General features: G+C 36.0%; 1 protein-coding gene across 1 annotated transcript in view; it reads left to right on the top strand.

Moving 5' to 3' along the window:
- Window positions 1-15754, top strand: part of PTPRO (protein tyrosine phosphatase receptor type O) — a 265396-nt gene that overhangs the window by 150661 nt on the left and 98981 nt on the right. Inside the window, exons 2-3 of the mRNA XM_049783694.1 lie at window positions 4388-4661; window positions 14751-14909. Coding sequence (XP_049639651.1) covers window positions 4388-4661; window positions 14751-14909 — 433 coding nt within the window. The remainder of the gene's footprint in view (window positions 1-4387; window positions 4662-14750; window positions 14910-15754) is intronic.

The raw sequence follows: 15754 nt of genomic DNA, 5'->3' as shown, positions 1-15754 counted from the left end.
GCCCAATCAATTTGAGCACAGCCTCTGTCTCTACCCACTTTCCCAAAGAACTTTTCCTCCGAGACCAGAGAGATAGCACAGCAGTAGGGCATTTACCTTGCATGCTGCTGACCCAGGACAGACCCAAGTTCGATCCCCGGCATCCCATATAGTCCCCCAAGTCTACCAGGAACAATTTATGAGCACAAAGCCAGGAGTAACCCCTGAGCATCACCGAGTATGGACCCCCCCAAAAAAAATCTCCCATGATTTTTTCTTTTTCTCACTTTCAGACACTGAGTGCTTCTTTCTGTTCCATCTACAGAAAATAGAACTAACTACTCCATTTTCTATGTGTCTGTAGAACTGAGAAGTATATACCATGATCTTTGGCTCCAACTTTGAAGGCCTGCTTAAGCAAACTGGGACTTACTTGTATTACCCAAGTGCAGGGTCTAAGCTTTGAGATACCAAGACTAGGGCTTCTCTTTAAAGTAATATTTTCAGGAAGCAGTATTTACAGAACCAGACATCACCAGATTTATGTCCACCTACTTGTTCTTGAAAATCAAGGAGAGCATTCCTTTCCCTTTTTCCATTTAAAATGTTATAGGAAATTTTGGTTGGCTGACTTGGTCCAGATGTGTTTTTTTAAAAATCCTCATGGAAAGGAAACCAAATACTGGAATTTATCTAAAATAAGTTAAGGTATCTTCTTAATTTCAGTCCACCCAGAGGTGATGTTCCCTAATTAGTGGCCCCAATCAAAACCCTTTTTTGGCTTGACTGGAAAGAACAGTGCTTAAAAAACAGAAGGGATAGCTAAGAAAGAACTAGATGGAGGAAGATAAAATATGGATAAACTTGACTGATTTGTAGTCTGTGACATTCAGACAAGCTATAACTTAAGTTTTAACTATTTTAATTCAGGTGGACAGTCTTAACTTCTTTATTGCCAATATTTCACATACATATTAGAAAAAAATATTTAATCCTCACAAAAATTCCATGCATCACAGAGCAACTCCTAGCCTATAAATTGTGAAGTTGAAGGGGATAGGGTTTTGAAGAGAGATTAAATCCAAAGTAAGAAGCTGGAACAAAGATTTAGGCCTTTGGATTCTATGGGATTAATGACATTTATTTTTGAGGACTGGTAGAAGTAATAAAAGAAAATACATATGTAAAAATTTAGACAAAATCTGTCCCAGATTCAGGTAATAGTTGCTGTGTTTCAAGTGGCAGCAGAAATTCCTAAGTATTATAATTGGCTTTTTTTTGGGGGGGGTCACACCCTGTGACACTCAGGGGTTACTCCTGGCTATGCACTCAGAAATTGCTCCTGGCTTGGGGAATTATATGGAATGCCAGGGATCAAACTGAGACCTGTCCTGGATCAGCTACTTGCAAGGCAAACACCCTATTATTGCACTATTGCACTATCGTGTCAGCCCTGGTTCCTATTTATGAACAGCTCTCTTCCCTTTCCATCCCCCAGAAATATACCCTATGCTTTCTCCTCTTTAGCATTAATTGATCTGTCTCTAGAAGAGTCTCTCTCCACCCCTCCAGAACTGGCTATGAAATAAATGGCAGTTTCCTAGATCCTCCCATCCTTGCTAAAGCTAAATACCTGAACATTTTGCTACTTCAACTTGGCTCTAACTCAAGACAGAGAAATATTCAGAGGCATAGATCATGAGGATCCTAGATCTTGTTCTGGCATCAATTAGCTCTGTGTGACATTTGCACCATTCTCTTCTCCAGTGTGAAATGAGGGTGTCTGAGCAGAGAACTTTTTATATTAAGCTTTGTAAGGCAATAGAAATTTTACTGGAATTATTTCCACTATACAATCACCTAGCCATTCCCAAGTTTCTGAAGCCATAAAAAGTTTTTTTTTAATTTTCTATATGCTAAAGATATCAGTATTGGCCTTTCCTAAGTGTATCAAATCGATTTTCATTACTTTTAACTCTTCCCTCTTGCTCTAATTCTCACCAAGAATTGCATGCCTGCAGCAGACATTCAGAACTTCCTCCTGGATATAAATTCCAAGAGAAGATTTAGTCAAGAGAAAATAAATTGCTTAGATTACTTTTCATGCAGGTGCTCTACTGAGATCCACTCAGCCCTCTGCTGCTTTCTCACTGGTCCCTCTTACTGAATCTGATCAACCTGCCCTGATTTAGTAGGCGAGACATAGTAGCACTTGGGCAAGTATTTGCTTCATGACTAGTACATAGATCCCACAGCTTTCCTTAGATTAGTCCCATTTCCTAGAAAAATTTACTATCTCTAAAGCATCATTGTATTCAACATATACTTATTCCACACTTTACAAAATCAAATCCATACTACTTGTGGATTTGATGTGTAAAAACATTTTCTCAGTGTGATTGAGCTATTGAAATAAATGAGGAATAAAGTTCAGATTTCAATGCTATTAGATATGAGTCATTAGCTTGGATAGTATAAAATTGGTCACATTTTATGTTTGATCCTAGAAATATAGAACTTGTATGAACAGAAATACATAACTATATTTATGCCTCAAGATGAAATGAAACACTAATACGTATCCTTTAGTACAGTTAACTGCCTCATTTCATCAGGATTATGAAACATTGAGCATAAGTCAGGTATGAAACCTTGAGTTAACCTAGAGGCTGGGAATAAGATATAGTCTCGGTCTTTGCAGGCCTCAGTACTGGTACTTTCTTGAGTACAAATTTAAGAAGGGATTAAATTTCAGTTAATGCCCCAGATGCTTTATAGCTTTATAAATATTAGTACTTATAAAAATTATATTTACTTTTAAAAAATAAGAAAACTAATAAGACATGTTAGGTATCTAGAGCCTTTTAGAATACCCATTTGTGTTTCATGCTTGACTTGGCTATGACAATAGGAGAGGTACCTAAGTCAAAAAGGAGTTTAAAGAAAGAGGTGGCTCTCACATATAATCAATGCAAGCAGCAATTTCATCGTCTATTAAGAAACACTTATCAGTTGTAAAATACATGCATATTAGTCTCACTGTCAGAGAATAAGTCAATAGGAAAAGACATATAGATCAACTATGAAGTACTGTGGTAGCACTTGTATAGAGCTCAAACAAGAGGTCAATGTTCCTTGAGGAAAAGACTTCCTCTTTCCTAGCCTCTGTTTCTTCAGCTACAGCCTGAGACACAAAATAACATAGGTCTCGTGAGAGCAACCTGAGAATTAAATGAGATGATTACATTTATAGACTGCCTGACATAGTACATAGATCATTGGACATCCTTAACAAATTTCAACATTTTTTGTCCCACTTTTATTGAAGAGAAATCCGGGGCCATAAAGAGGGAAATAACACAACTAGGTCACTTGATGCACAGAAGAAAATTAAAAGCAGAAGCAAGCTGTATATAGTGCATAAATGAGATGGCTAAAAGACTAACTCAGCCTCTGGGATCTGGAAAGGGCTCAGGAAGAAAGAGCAAAAGACATGACACCTGATTTTTCAGTACTATCAATAAACATTGATCTAGAGACTGGTAGATTTCACTCAACCAGTTGTTGAATACCCATGATCTTATGAATACCTATGAATCTTCAGCCTGGCTCCTTCCTCAAACAGTATCAGGACTCATTTGGTTCAGGACTGTTTTGGAGCTATACTTGTCAGCAGTAGTTGGGGGACCCTAAAATGCTAGAGATTGAACCTGGGGTTCCCAAAGGAAAAGCATGTGCTCTGGTCCTTTGAGCCATCTCCTCACTCGAAGGCCTATCTTTAGTGAATGAAGCTATCCTATGTTTCTCACTCCAAACTTGATTTACATTAGAACTGACAGCTAAGAAGGAAATAATTGCCTTGGAACATCCTTCCAGAATATTCTAGGAATACCACACCTTCCTTTTTTCCAAAGTAAAATAAAATGCCACATCCCACCAGAAAAATCCTCCAGCATCACTAAGACAAAAATTTCTCTGGAAGTGAATTATCTAGGTTGTTTCCATTGATTCATTCTTTATTCACATTCATAGTATTTATTCTTTAGTCATGATTTATGAACATGAACTAGATGCTCCTTTTTTAATGTAGAAAAAATTCTCATACCAAACATTAAAAAACATTAAGAAAATTACTTTCTCATTCTCTTTTTTTTGTGTCTCTTTCTCTCTTTCCCTTTCTGTTTCTTTCTCTTACTCAACTACTCTTGCTCTCTCTTACTTTTTCCCTCTGACTCTAGCTCTGGCTCTCTCTGGTCTGTTTTTATCTCTATCTTTCATAACCAAAATAAATCTCTTTTATTGAAATACTGATCAGAAACATTAGTTTGTAAAAAATTAACACAACACAATCTTACTGCTTAGGATATGAATTTGACTGTCATTTCATTTTTTCTTTTTTCTTAAACAGAATGCTGCAACATTCCAAGTAACTGTTCAAGATGACAATAACATCGTAGTCTCTTTAGAAGCTTCTGATGTCATGAACCCATCTTCTGTATATGTTGTGAAGATAGCTGGTGAATCAAAAAATTACTTCTTTGAATTTGAGGAATTCAACAGAACTTTGCCTCCTCCTGTTATTTTTAAGGCCAATTATCATGGCCTTTATTATATCATCACTCTGGTCGTGGTAAATGGAAATGTGGTCGCCAAGCCATCTCGATCCATCACTGTGCTGACAAGTAAGCATCAAGCATAATCTTGTCCTTTCATCTTTGGGTATGTTCCCTTGGGTTCTCACTGAAGATGGTCCTTCTACCTAAAATGGCAAAAATGAACTGCCATGAAGTCAGATCACATAGATTTGAATTTCTGCAACACATTATAAATAGGGTGTGTTATCAGCATTCCAGGTTTTACTGTAACAAAACCTCTGTTGAACAAAGATCTTTTTTAAAATGAGGAATAAATTTCAGTAAGGTTTCATACTGACAAGTTAGATTTATGAGTAGACTATAATTTTTTGTTCTGTAAATTTATGGGCTGATTATATATCTAAGTTTTTTTTCAGAATACATTCTTGGGCTTATCAATTTGGTTTTATACTATGAATTTATACTCATTATTTAACCTGCTCAATTCAGTAATGCATTTTGTAGCTAAAAAAGAAAGAGATGTCCTGATCAATTGTTATTCCCATCTCATCTTCAAATCAGCTATGCCTTTCTCTGTCCCAAAGAAATGCCTATAAAATAAAACAAGATAAAAACCAGGGGTGCTTGAATCTCCAGTATTAATCTTAAATTAATGCTTACTTAAGAAAAATTTTAGGAGTAATTTTAACTAAACATGATTTTCACTTTATTCTGACTTAAATATCTAATTTCATGATAATATTCAACTCTATTTTGTATGTGACTATTTTGTGTATAGGAAGGAAAACTGCTATCTTAAAGATGGTAGATTTTATTAGTAAAGAAATTCAATGTCTCAGCCAAGATTTTTTTTACTCTTCGTTATAATTTTTTTAGTAGTTGCATTTTTTAAATGCCAGCCAAATGTGATCATTCTAACTATAATTAAGGAAAAGTACATTGCGATATTTTCTGTTGGGACGAAAGAAAAGAGAAACACTAAGAATGAAGAACCTGAAATCATGCTGGAGTACACTTTATTTTTATCACATTTGTTAAAATTAACTAAAGTTTCTCTTGACAGAATAAATATTGAGTGTAAAAATTAGGAATGGCACAGACCTAAGACCTTTAAGGATACAGGCATGATGTACAAGTCTAGGACCTCTTGAATTAAAAGAAGCCAAGTGGTAAAATGCTATTTGAACAATTTCCAGAAAAAAAGAGAATTGAGGGACCGGAGAGATAGCATTTGCCTTACATGCAGAAAAATGGTGGTTCTATTCATGGCATCTCATATGGTCCCCTGAGCCTGCCAGGAGCAATTTCTGAGAATAGAGCCAGGAGTAACCCCTGAGCGCTGTTGAGTGTGACCCAAAAGTCCAAAAAAAAAAGAGAGAGAGAGAGAGAGAGAATTGAGAAATTATGATCCAAGGGTCAGTCAGATCTAGGCATATGATGACAAGATTGGTATAAAACTCCTAGAAGCCAGAAAGTGCTTTATTCACCTTCATAATTTCATAAGCACCCAGCATAAGCCTGACAATTGATTAATAGGTGAACAATAATTATTAATTAAATTTAGCTGAACAAATAACAGGATAAATAACCAGAAGAAGGGAAAACGAGGCTAAGATGCAATGCCAAACAGAACTATTATCAACAGCGCTGACTCCACATTAATCACCATTATTAGCCTACCCCCTCAGACAAAACTGGAGGACTCAGCCCTTTAGCTGATGATTCAGAAAGAATTTAGTAAGTAAATAAATGTTCAAAGATTTCTAGAGCATCTCCTAAATATTTTAACAAATCATTCAGGCTTACAACTTTTCTTCAAAAATATTGAAAATATGTTCCCTTTTATCTTTGAGATGGGTGATCAGAATTATGTGGTCAAATGGCTGAAAATGTGGTAATTTATCAGAGATCATTTTTGTTACTGACTTCTAGGTAATTTTTGTTACTGATTTCTAGGTAAATGTTGTAGTCATGGAAGAATATACTGTGTAGATTTTAGTTGCTTCCAAATTGTTTTATGCCCCCAATTGTGGCCTCTCTGAGTGGGTTTTCTATGTGTACCTAATGGATGAGGCTCCTTGATATTAGTACATTGTGCAAGTGTTATAGCCATATCTGAACTACTTTTCTACGAACTTGTTCTACTGGTAATTGATGCCCAAGTGTAGGGTTCTCTACCTGTAATCAGGTATGTCTATTTTCCCATTCATCTATTTATTCATGCTTTACCTATTTTGAAAGTTATTCTGTTGCAACATTAGGTGCAAATTCTTTTAGGGATTCTATCTTCTCAGTGACCTGCTTGTTAGCTATATGCAAAGTTCCCCTTTATCTGTTTTGTGCCTTGTGTTGGAGACTTATTTCTGATAATAATATAGGCTTTCCAGTTTTAGTTAACCATGTGTTTTCATAGTAGTCTTATTTCATCCTTTTACTTTCAGCCTACCCATGTCTTTATATTTAAATGGGTTTTTAGAGGCATCTTAGGGTGGAATTTTCTTTCTCAATCTGAAAATCTCTGCCTTCTAAATAGAAATGCTTAAGCTAGCACTGTCCAACACAATAGAGTATTAGCCAGATATGTAACAATAAATTTTTTAATAAACACATCAAAATCTTTTTTAAAAGATGAGATTGATTTAGTGACATAGTTTATAGAACATTCAAAATTTATTTTTATATTTTAATATAAAAATTATAATTTTAGGCTGAAGTGACAGCACAGTTACTAGGGTATTTATGTTGTATGTGATCAACCTGGATTCAAACCACAACATACCATATGGTCCACTGAGTCTGCCAAGAGTAATTGCTGAGTATAGAGCCAGGAAAAACCAGTAAGAGCCACTATGTGTTGTCTTAAAACCAAAAAAAGTTATACATTTTTCTTGTAAACAAAATAATTAAAATTTAAAATTCAGGGTTAGTAGTACAGCAGGCAGGGTGTTTTTCTTTCAAGCAGTAACCTGGGCTAATCCCCAGCATCCCATATGATGCCTGAAGTTTCATCAGGAGTGATTCCTGACCTCAGTGCAAGGAGTAACTCCTGAGCACCACAGCATATGACCCCAAAATAAAACAATTAAAAAATAAAATTCAGGTTTTTTTTTTCAACTTCACTAGGCTTATTTAACATACTGAGTGCTATGTATGGCTATGACTAATAATGATGAAAGTGCAATCTCCCATCATTTCTATTTCATTGAATTTGTATGTGGTTGTATTTTATTTCAATTTGCCATATAGCTAGACTGTGCAGGAGGCAGGGGGTGTGTGTGGAAGCAATCTGGTCTTTAGTGAAGCCATGTTTAAGCCATGTTTAAGATGTTACCTCAAGTGATGACAGGTTTTAATTCTACCAGTAGTCTGCGAGCAATGGTTGTGAGGATTCCTGAGTTACCCCTGGATCCCCCAGAGCTCAGCAAAGCCTGAATACCTCAGTCATGAGGGCCTCTGGATTGTGCCCTCTACTAGCACAGATTGTTGAAATCTGTCCCTTGGTTCTAAGTCTTGGTTTACATGGAAGTGGGAATTTTGGTTTACATGGGAGTGTTTTCCAGGTCCAGCCTCAAACTTAAGCAATTCTGTTGGTCCTTACTGGGACAGTACCAGAATTCTTGAGAGCCAATCCTAACCTAAAATTGTGGAAAACCTTGAGTCATAGAGTTTTGTACATCTCTGCTGACTAATAGCTAATAGACCATAGTCCCTTCTTGTATTAGTGCTCCATTGAGGACCCAAGGAAATTCCTTGTCCCCTTTCAAAGACTGCATAGTCATTTCTAATAGTACCTCAAAAGGGGCCTGAGAATTGTCTTGCCTCAAGAACTTGGTAGGAAAACACTTCCCTAACTCTCCTCAGGGCCTTAATTAACACTTCTGCTTTGTATTTATTTAAGAACACACAGGAAGTGACTATGCCCAAATCAAATACCAGTGATTTCTTGCATAATTGGGCTTTTTCTTGCCTTCTTATTCCTTGTAAAAACATGTTATGGAGGTAGGAGAATGGACTACTCTTGTACCTGGAACTCTAGCTCTCCTAAATTACTGTTTTTAGGTTTTTTTGTAGGATTTTCTACATGTGCATTGCTCAGTTCATTGTACATTGGATTTTAATTTTATTTCAGTTTTGATTCATTTTTAACTTAACCTATGTAGCTTCAAATGGTTAGCAGTCAACTGTTTGACACAACCAATAAACTGGTCTTTAGATAGCACTTAGAAGTCTTTCTGAATTCATCAAAATCATAATTGCTTTCTTTTATCCTCTTTCTTTGATGCCCTTCTCATCCTGTAATAAAGGTCAAACACTTGGAATGCCCTTTGTTCTGCAGATGGGCAGATCCAGCTCAAGAATCTAGTTTATGTGGCTGTCTTCGAATCATACCTCTCTGTTATACTCAAGAACAAGTTATAGTCATGCATTATTCAGCCTTTACTTCTTAGTATTGAGATATAGTGAGGAGTGGCACTACCTTACAGATTTCTGTATCTTAAATGAAAGAAGAAACTTGTATTTCTTTCTAAAGAGAAAAAACCTGATTTGTAAATTTTTGGTCTCTCATCTTTGTAGATTCAATTACTTGATCACAAATCTTGAAAGCAATAATTATTTAGAAACACAAGGACTGGTAATAAGTGCACAAATATTGTGCTATTAGGTATGAGCTGACATTTAGGTTTCTGCCTCCTTTCTTTAAAAAATAAGGAGGAATTGAGGAACATACCAACTCAAAGTGCTTTTTAGCTTTAATGGTAGAAATTTAACTGTGCCAGTGAATAATGCATTTTGGCCACCCTTGTTTCTTTACTAGAAAGCTGTTTCTGAAAGCTCAGAAAGCATTTGTAGTATCTGCTTTCAGAATTCACTTATTGCTCTCAAAAATAAAAGAGCATGTTTGTTGGAGTCCTTTGTTGTATAGTAGATGCCGGTATTGATTTAAAAAAAAAAGCAATGACAGCCATCAACCCTTTGGTTGTTCTTTACTTATTTTCTACAGTTATTTTAGTGCTCTCTGGCAAATATGAGGAACGATGTCAACAATATCAAAGTATAAATTCAGCACAAACAAGTCTTTTGACTAGCTCCAGAGTTTTCTCACCTGTGGTGTCTATTAATATTTAATTAATTTAGAGCCTCCAATATATTACACATACTTTAAAAAGAATAATTTATTTTCTTTTTTGTTTTGATTTTTGGCCATACTTGGCAGTGCTCAAGAATTAGTCCTAGCTAATACTCAGGATCATTCTGGGTAGTGTTTAGGTGACTAAATGGGGTGCCAGGAATTGAATCCAGGTTGACTGCCTGCAAAGGAAGTGTTGTGCCTGTTACTTCAGCTCTCAAGCACTAGTGTAGTTTCTTTATACTAAAATAGTACAGGAAATAGCTGCTTGAAAATTGGGGGCTGTTTTACACCGATCTACTGTACCTACGTAGATATTAGCAGCTATAAATATTTTAGAACGCATCGAAACATAGCAGATATTCTGTGTACAACTTTTTGATCTTTTTATTAGCAAGTATATAGTAGTTATGACTAGCAATTTCAAATTCCAAATATGAAGGGATGCCATTACTGATGTTCTTTTTTATAAATCTTTATTTAAGCACCATGGTTACAAGCATGTTTGTAACTTTTACAAATAAAAAGATGACTTTTCAATGACAATAGAATCAAGAGACCCAAACCACAAGAAGCTATACACATAAGGGACCTGTTACACCAGCAGTCCAGGGAGCTATGGGTGGAGGTATGAGATGCATGCTTGGGAACAGGGGTGTAGGGAGATCAACACTGGTGGTGGGAATTGTCCCAATTCAGTGTCATTATGTGTCTTAAACATAACTGTGAAAGATTTGTAATTCACATTAGTCTCAATAAAAATTATTTAAAAATAAATAAAAATATAAAATATGACTTTTTCTTTTATTTGCTATATCTGTTCTCTATGATAAAAGGAAGGGAAACAATGAAATAAAGGTGAATAAATACAAACTCATTCTGAGAGGAGATATGTTAGTAAAGAAGAGTTACAGAAATAATTATGACATAATAAATGCTATAGAGATTATGTCCAGGCTTTCTAGAGAACACTGAGAAGACACCTTAGGGGAAACAGTCATTGGAAAAAAATAAATATTTATCAAATAAATAAAGGATAGAAAGTGTCACCATCACAGGGTCATAGTGAGTCAGCTATGGCAAGAAGAGAGGTTGCACATCATGCCACACTGGAATGTAAGGAAATGTCTTGAGCAGCTTTCAGAGTTTCAGTCTTAACAGGAAAGATGGCTAAACAAGCCAGATAATCCTTGAACCTGATATACAGAAACACTCCTTAATCAATAAGTGGCAAACTGTGAGAACAGAATTTTTACAAGGTAATTATTCAAGAATATTAAATTGGGAGGCCGGAGAGATAGCATGGAGGTAGAGTGTTTTTGCCTTGCATGCAGAAAGATGGTGGTTCAAATCCCGGCATCCCATATGGTCCCTCAAGCCTGCTAGGAGCGATTTCTGAGTGTAAAGCCAGGAGTAACCCTTGTGTCCTGCCAGGTGTGACCCAAAAACCAAAAAACAAACAACAACAACAACAAAGGAATATTAAATTGGGGCAAGTTCCTTCTGGTACCAGTGCTGCAAGTTGATACTCCTAGACCTTGGATTGGGATAAAAGTTCCTGAACAGGCACTAATGAGTACAGTTCCAACCATGAATCTTAGCATCAAGGAAATCTGAAAAACATATGGCTGGCACTAGGCAAATTTATTTTGGTTTTCTAATACATGATCTGTTCCAGGGCTTAGGAAACTCATTTCTGAAAGGGCCAAGATGGTAGATATTTTATTTTAAGTTAGCCTTGTAGCCTACATGGTCCCTAGCCAGCTCTGACACACTGAAACCTTGTGACTCAGGCACTTAATTAAGTGGTTATGTTCTCACACAGCTACTTAGACTGATAGTGAGAGTGTATGTCATTTTTGTGTCATGAAATATTCTTTCGTAAAAACTCTTCATAGTTCACAAGTCAGACAAATAAATATGATTGGTGGAGCTGGACCTTGACTCTGGAAACTTATTCCTCATTGCTATTTTCTGATGTTGGCTTTTGTTTCTCAGAGACATAGTGTTAGTAGACAAATTTGGTAAAACTTCCTGTTGGTAGTTAGACAGACTGGGAAAAAAGGGCCTTTGAATAAATAGTTAAATCTTTCGGAAATTATTCAGAAACCTATGATGTTCATGACATTGTTTATATGTGTGATACGTGTTACTGATAATGGGAAGCTCAAAGATGAAGCAAAGATATTGTCTAGTGTTGATCAGATTGGCACCTTCAATCTCAGTCCAGTGGAAGTTGGTTGCAGAAAATGGGCAAAGACACACAGACTGACTAAGCTTTAGGGCTGCCTGAGAAGCCATCAGTGATCTTACTTTTTTAAAAAGACATTTTGGGGGCCACAGCAGTGGTTCAGCGGTAGGACGATTTGCCTTGCATATAGCTGACCTAGGAAGGAGTGCAGTTCAATCCCCTCGTAGCCCATATGGTTTCCCAAACCAGGAGCGATTTCTGAGTGTATAGCCAAGAGCATCACTCGGTGTGGCCCCAAAAAACAAAAACAAACAAAAAAGTATTAAAAACAAAAGACATTTTGCTGATGAATGTAACATTTTTTTATTCAGTATGACATTCACTCATGACACTATGATTGCCCTTTACTAGTTTAAGAGAGGTCTATTTACTCCCATCTTCTAAGGATTTTTACTTTTTCAACAAACAATTAGCATTTCATTTATATTGAATGTGCTATGTCTATTCAGGTGATTTTTTTGAATTTATAGATATTTTCATTTTAATGCAGATGCTTAAGAATTCTCTATAATATATTTCTAGCAGTATTCCCTTTTTAAGATAAAAAACTTTTATATTCAGATTTTCCTGTAAATTATTTTTAATTCTCTTCTCACTCTTACTGAATTGTATATTTGTAAGATTTATCCATTTTATGCAAAGTTTACAATGTAGTAGAATAAAATTATTCATACACTTAACTTCTTAAATTTGTATGCCTATACAAAAAAAAGTTTGGGGGGCCAGAGTGATAACACAGCTGTAGGGCATTTGCCTTACACATGGCTACTCAGGACAGACCTGGGTTCCATCCCTGGCGCCCCATATGGTCCCCCATGTTAGGAGCAATTTCTGAGCACATATCCAGGAGTAATCCCTGAGTTTCACCAGGATGTGACAAAAAAAAAGAAAAAGAAAAAAAAGTTTTTGAAAAAAACAAACTTTGATTACTTACAATTTTGTGTAATATCATAAATTTAATTTTTATTCATCTATATGTGTGTAGATGTCACCACCTCCATGATCAAAAAAATCTCTCAGGTGAGGGATGTAAAGAAGCAGTAAAGGGATAAAAACTAACCGAAGTCATCAGAACTGAAGCTTTTTGTTGGTTTGTTTGGTTTAGTTTTTGGGCCACATCCGATGATGCTCAGGGGTTACTCCTGGCTATGTGCTCAAATATAGCTCCTGGCTTGAGTACCATATGGGATGCCGAGGATCGAACCAAAGTCTGTTCTGGATCGGCCACATGCAAGGCAAATGCCTTACTGCTGCACTTTCACTCTGGCCCCAGAACTGAAGCTTTTAATAACCGAACTTAGCTTACTTGGGAAAGGAGGGATGAATAGAAGAGATTCCTTGGAAACTAGTGCACACTCTGGTGATGGGTGTAGCATTGAAACACTGAATGCATGAAAATATAGTTAGCAGTTTGTAAATCACAATATTTAATATGGTAATAACAAATAAACAAGAAATTTGAAGACGTGTGCACTCACACATTTGCTGAATTGCCTTTATAAGGTAATTTAAAACCAAATAAAAATTTTATCTGTTAAATGGTCTTATTAATACTTGTTCTCAATCTCAGAGTCATTACAAAAGAAAAACCAAAAAATTAAAGTTTTTTGAAGATTAAAAATATCATGTCAACTGAGGGAACAGAACTTCTAGAACCACAAAGAAAGACTTCATCATAAATTTCACTCCTTGACCTGTGCAGAGACAGAGATCTCTAGATACAAAGGTCTGATTTTATCACCCAGGACGGAGCAGAAGTCTTCCACATACCACAAAAGCACCAAGGGGAGAGTAAATGAACTTTAAAGGAGTCTAGTTAATCCCATGACAAAATGCTTCAAGGGTAGAGAAGCCATGTATGTCTGAGGCCAAGGGAATTCCTGTTTGAATGACCCCAATGTTAACTGTGCCTATGCAGGAGGGAAAGAAAAAGACAAAAAGCACAAAATAATCTTTTTCTTTTATTTATCTATCTAGATTTTGTCGATTTCTTTGATCTGGTATGGATATTGAACTTGTTGTCCCCATTTTCATTTATTTATTTATTTGTTTATTTATTTATTTATTTATTTTCTTTCTTTTCTCTTCTTCCGTTTTGTGCTCTGTCATGTTTTTTTATTTCAAGACCATGGCTATTATGTGGTGCTCATCTTTATTGCTGTAGTGCTCACTGGATATTTTATTTGATACTTATTTTTATACTGTTGTGGTGTTTCACCTTCTTTTTCCCCTTTGTCTCTCAAACCGAGGATGAGAGCCTCAAGGACTCCGCCCATTTTTGGCGTATTTGATTTTTACCCCATTTTATTACTTTTCTCTTCTTCAAACAAAACCACATAACTTGAACTATCTAGTCCCGCCTCCCAATTAGAGGGGGATATAATGGAGGTACCATGACCAAACAGTTGTAAGGTCACTAAGTAGTAAGCTAGGCACAGAGGGGACCACTCATTCTAGCAGCCCGGGGGTGAGGGTGGAGGATATAGGAGGTAGGACCGGTTCCGGAGGTGGAGGAAGGACAATTCAGTGATGGAAATTCCCCTGATTCAATGTTAATATGTACCTAAAATATTACTGTGAGCAATATGTAACCCACTACGATTCAAATAAAAATTAATTTTAAAAATACCGTGTCAAATTTAATATGGTAATTATTGCTAAGGTTAAGGCTATTGAGTACTGAATTAAGCACTTCGAAATAATAAGAATATATGTTAAGATGTGGTAAGTGTAAGTCTTGGTATTTCCAAGTATTGAAATAATCTTTTTTCTCTGCCCTCCCATTTTCTTTCTGCAGAACCTCTACCTGTAACCAGTGTTTCAATATATGACTATAAACCTTCTCCTGAAACAGGAGTTCTGTTTGAAATTCATTATCCAGAAAAATATAATGTTTTCACAAGAGTAAACATAAGCTATTGGGAAGGTAAAGACTTTCGAACAATGCTATATAAAGGTAAGAGGTAAAAGAAAGATTGAGGAAATGATAACTATCACATTTGATAAGATATTTTTCCAAATGGTCTCATTTCTTGTACCAGGTGTTGCAAGTCAGCCCCTGAAGGTGTTATATTTCTTTATTTTACCCAAGTCAACCACAAAAATAGTTACTGACTCATATTTTATTAGGTTGGAGTTGTAGGCAATTTATATACACAAGAAATTCTCAAACATTTAACTTATTTGTAGTTTTTGTCAAAGGCAGTATTCCTGGTACAATTACTTGTTAATAATTTCAGACTTGTGTTGAAACAATTTTTCACAGTTGACCTGAGTTCAATATTTGCCATCCTATTTGGTCCCCTGAGCTCTACCAGGAGTGACCCCTAAGTGCAGAGTCAGGAGTTAAGCCCTGAGCTCCTCTGGGTATGGCCCCAAAACAAAAAACAAACTACTACTACTACTACTACTACAAATAATAATAATAATAATAATAATAATAATAATAATAATAAAACTTAAGACTTAAGTTGAAAGCATCTTGTCAACCATCTTTGAGTATACTAAAAGAGCAATTGTAGAATGGCAAGTTCAAGGGGTACCTTTCATAAAGTTTCATATGGAAATTGCTCTCAAATGAAAAAAGGGAAGGTTTTTTTTTTGTTGTTGTTGTTCTTTCATATATATTTCAGTGTAATTACCAGCTAAACTATTTCCTTAAAAATAGTAATAAAATGGGGCCGGAGAGATAGCATGGAGGTAAGGCATTTGCCTTTCATGCAGAAGGTCATTGGTTCAAATCCCGGCATCCCATATAGTCCCCCGAGCCTGCCAGGAGCGATTTCTGAGCGTGGAGCCAGG

Source organism: Suncus etruscus, chromosome 11, assembly GCF_024139225.1.
Source record: "Suncus etruscus isolate mSunEtr1 chromosome 11, mSunEtr1.pri.cur, whole genome shotgun sequence".
NCBI classification, from domain to species: Eukaryota; Metazoa; Chordata; class Mammalia; order Eulipotyphla; family Soricidae; genus Suncus; species Suncus etruscus.
Note: the sequence above shows the minus strand (reverse complement) of the source record. Positions and strands in the feature narration are given on the sequence as shown.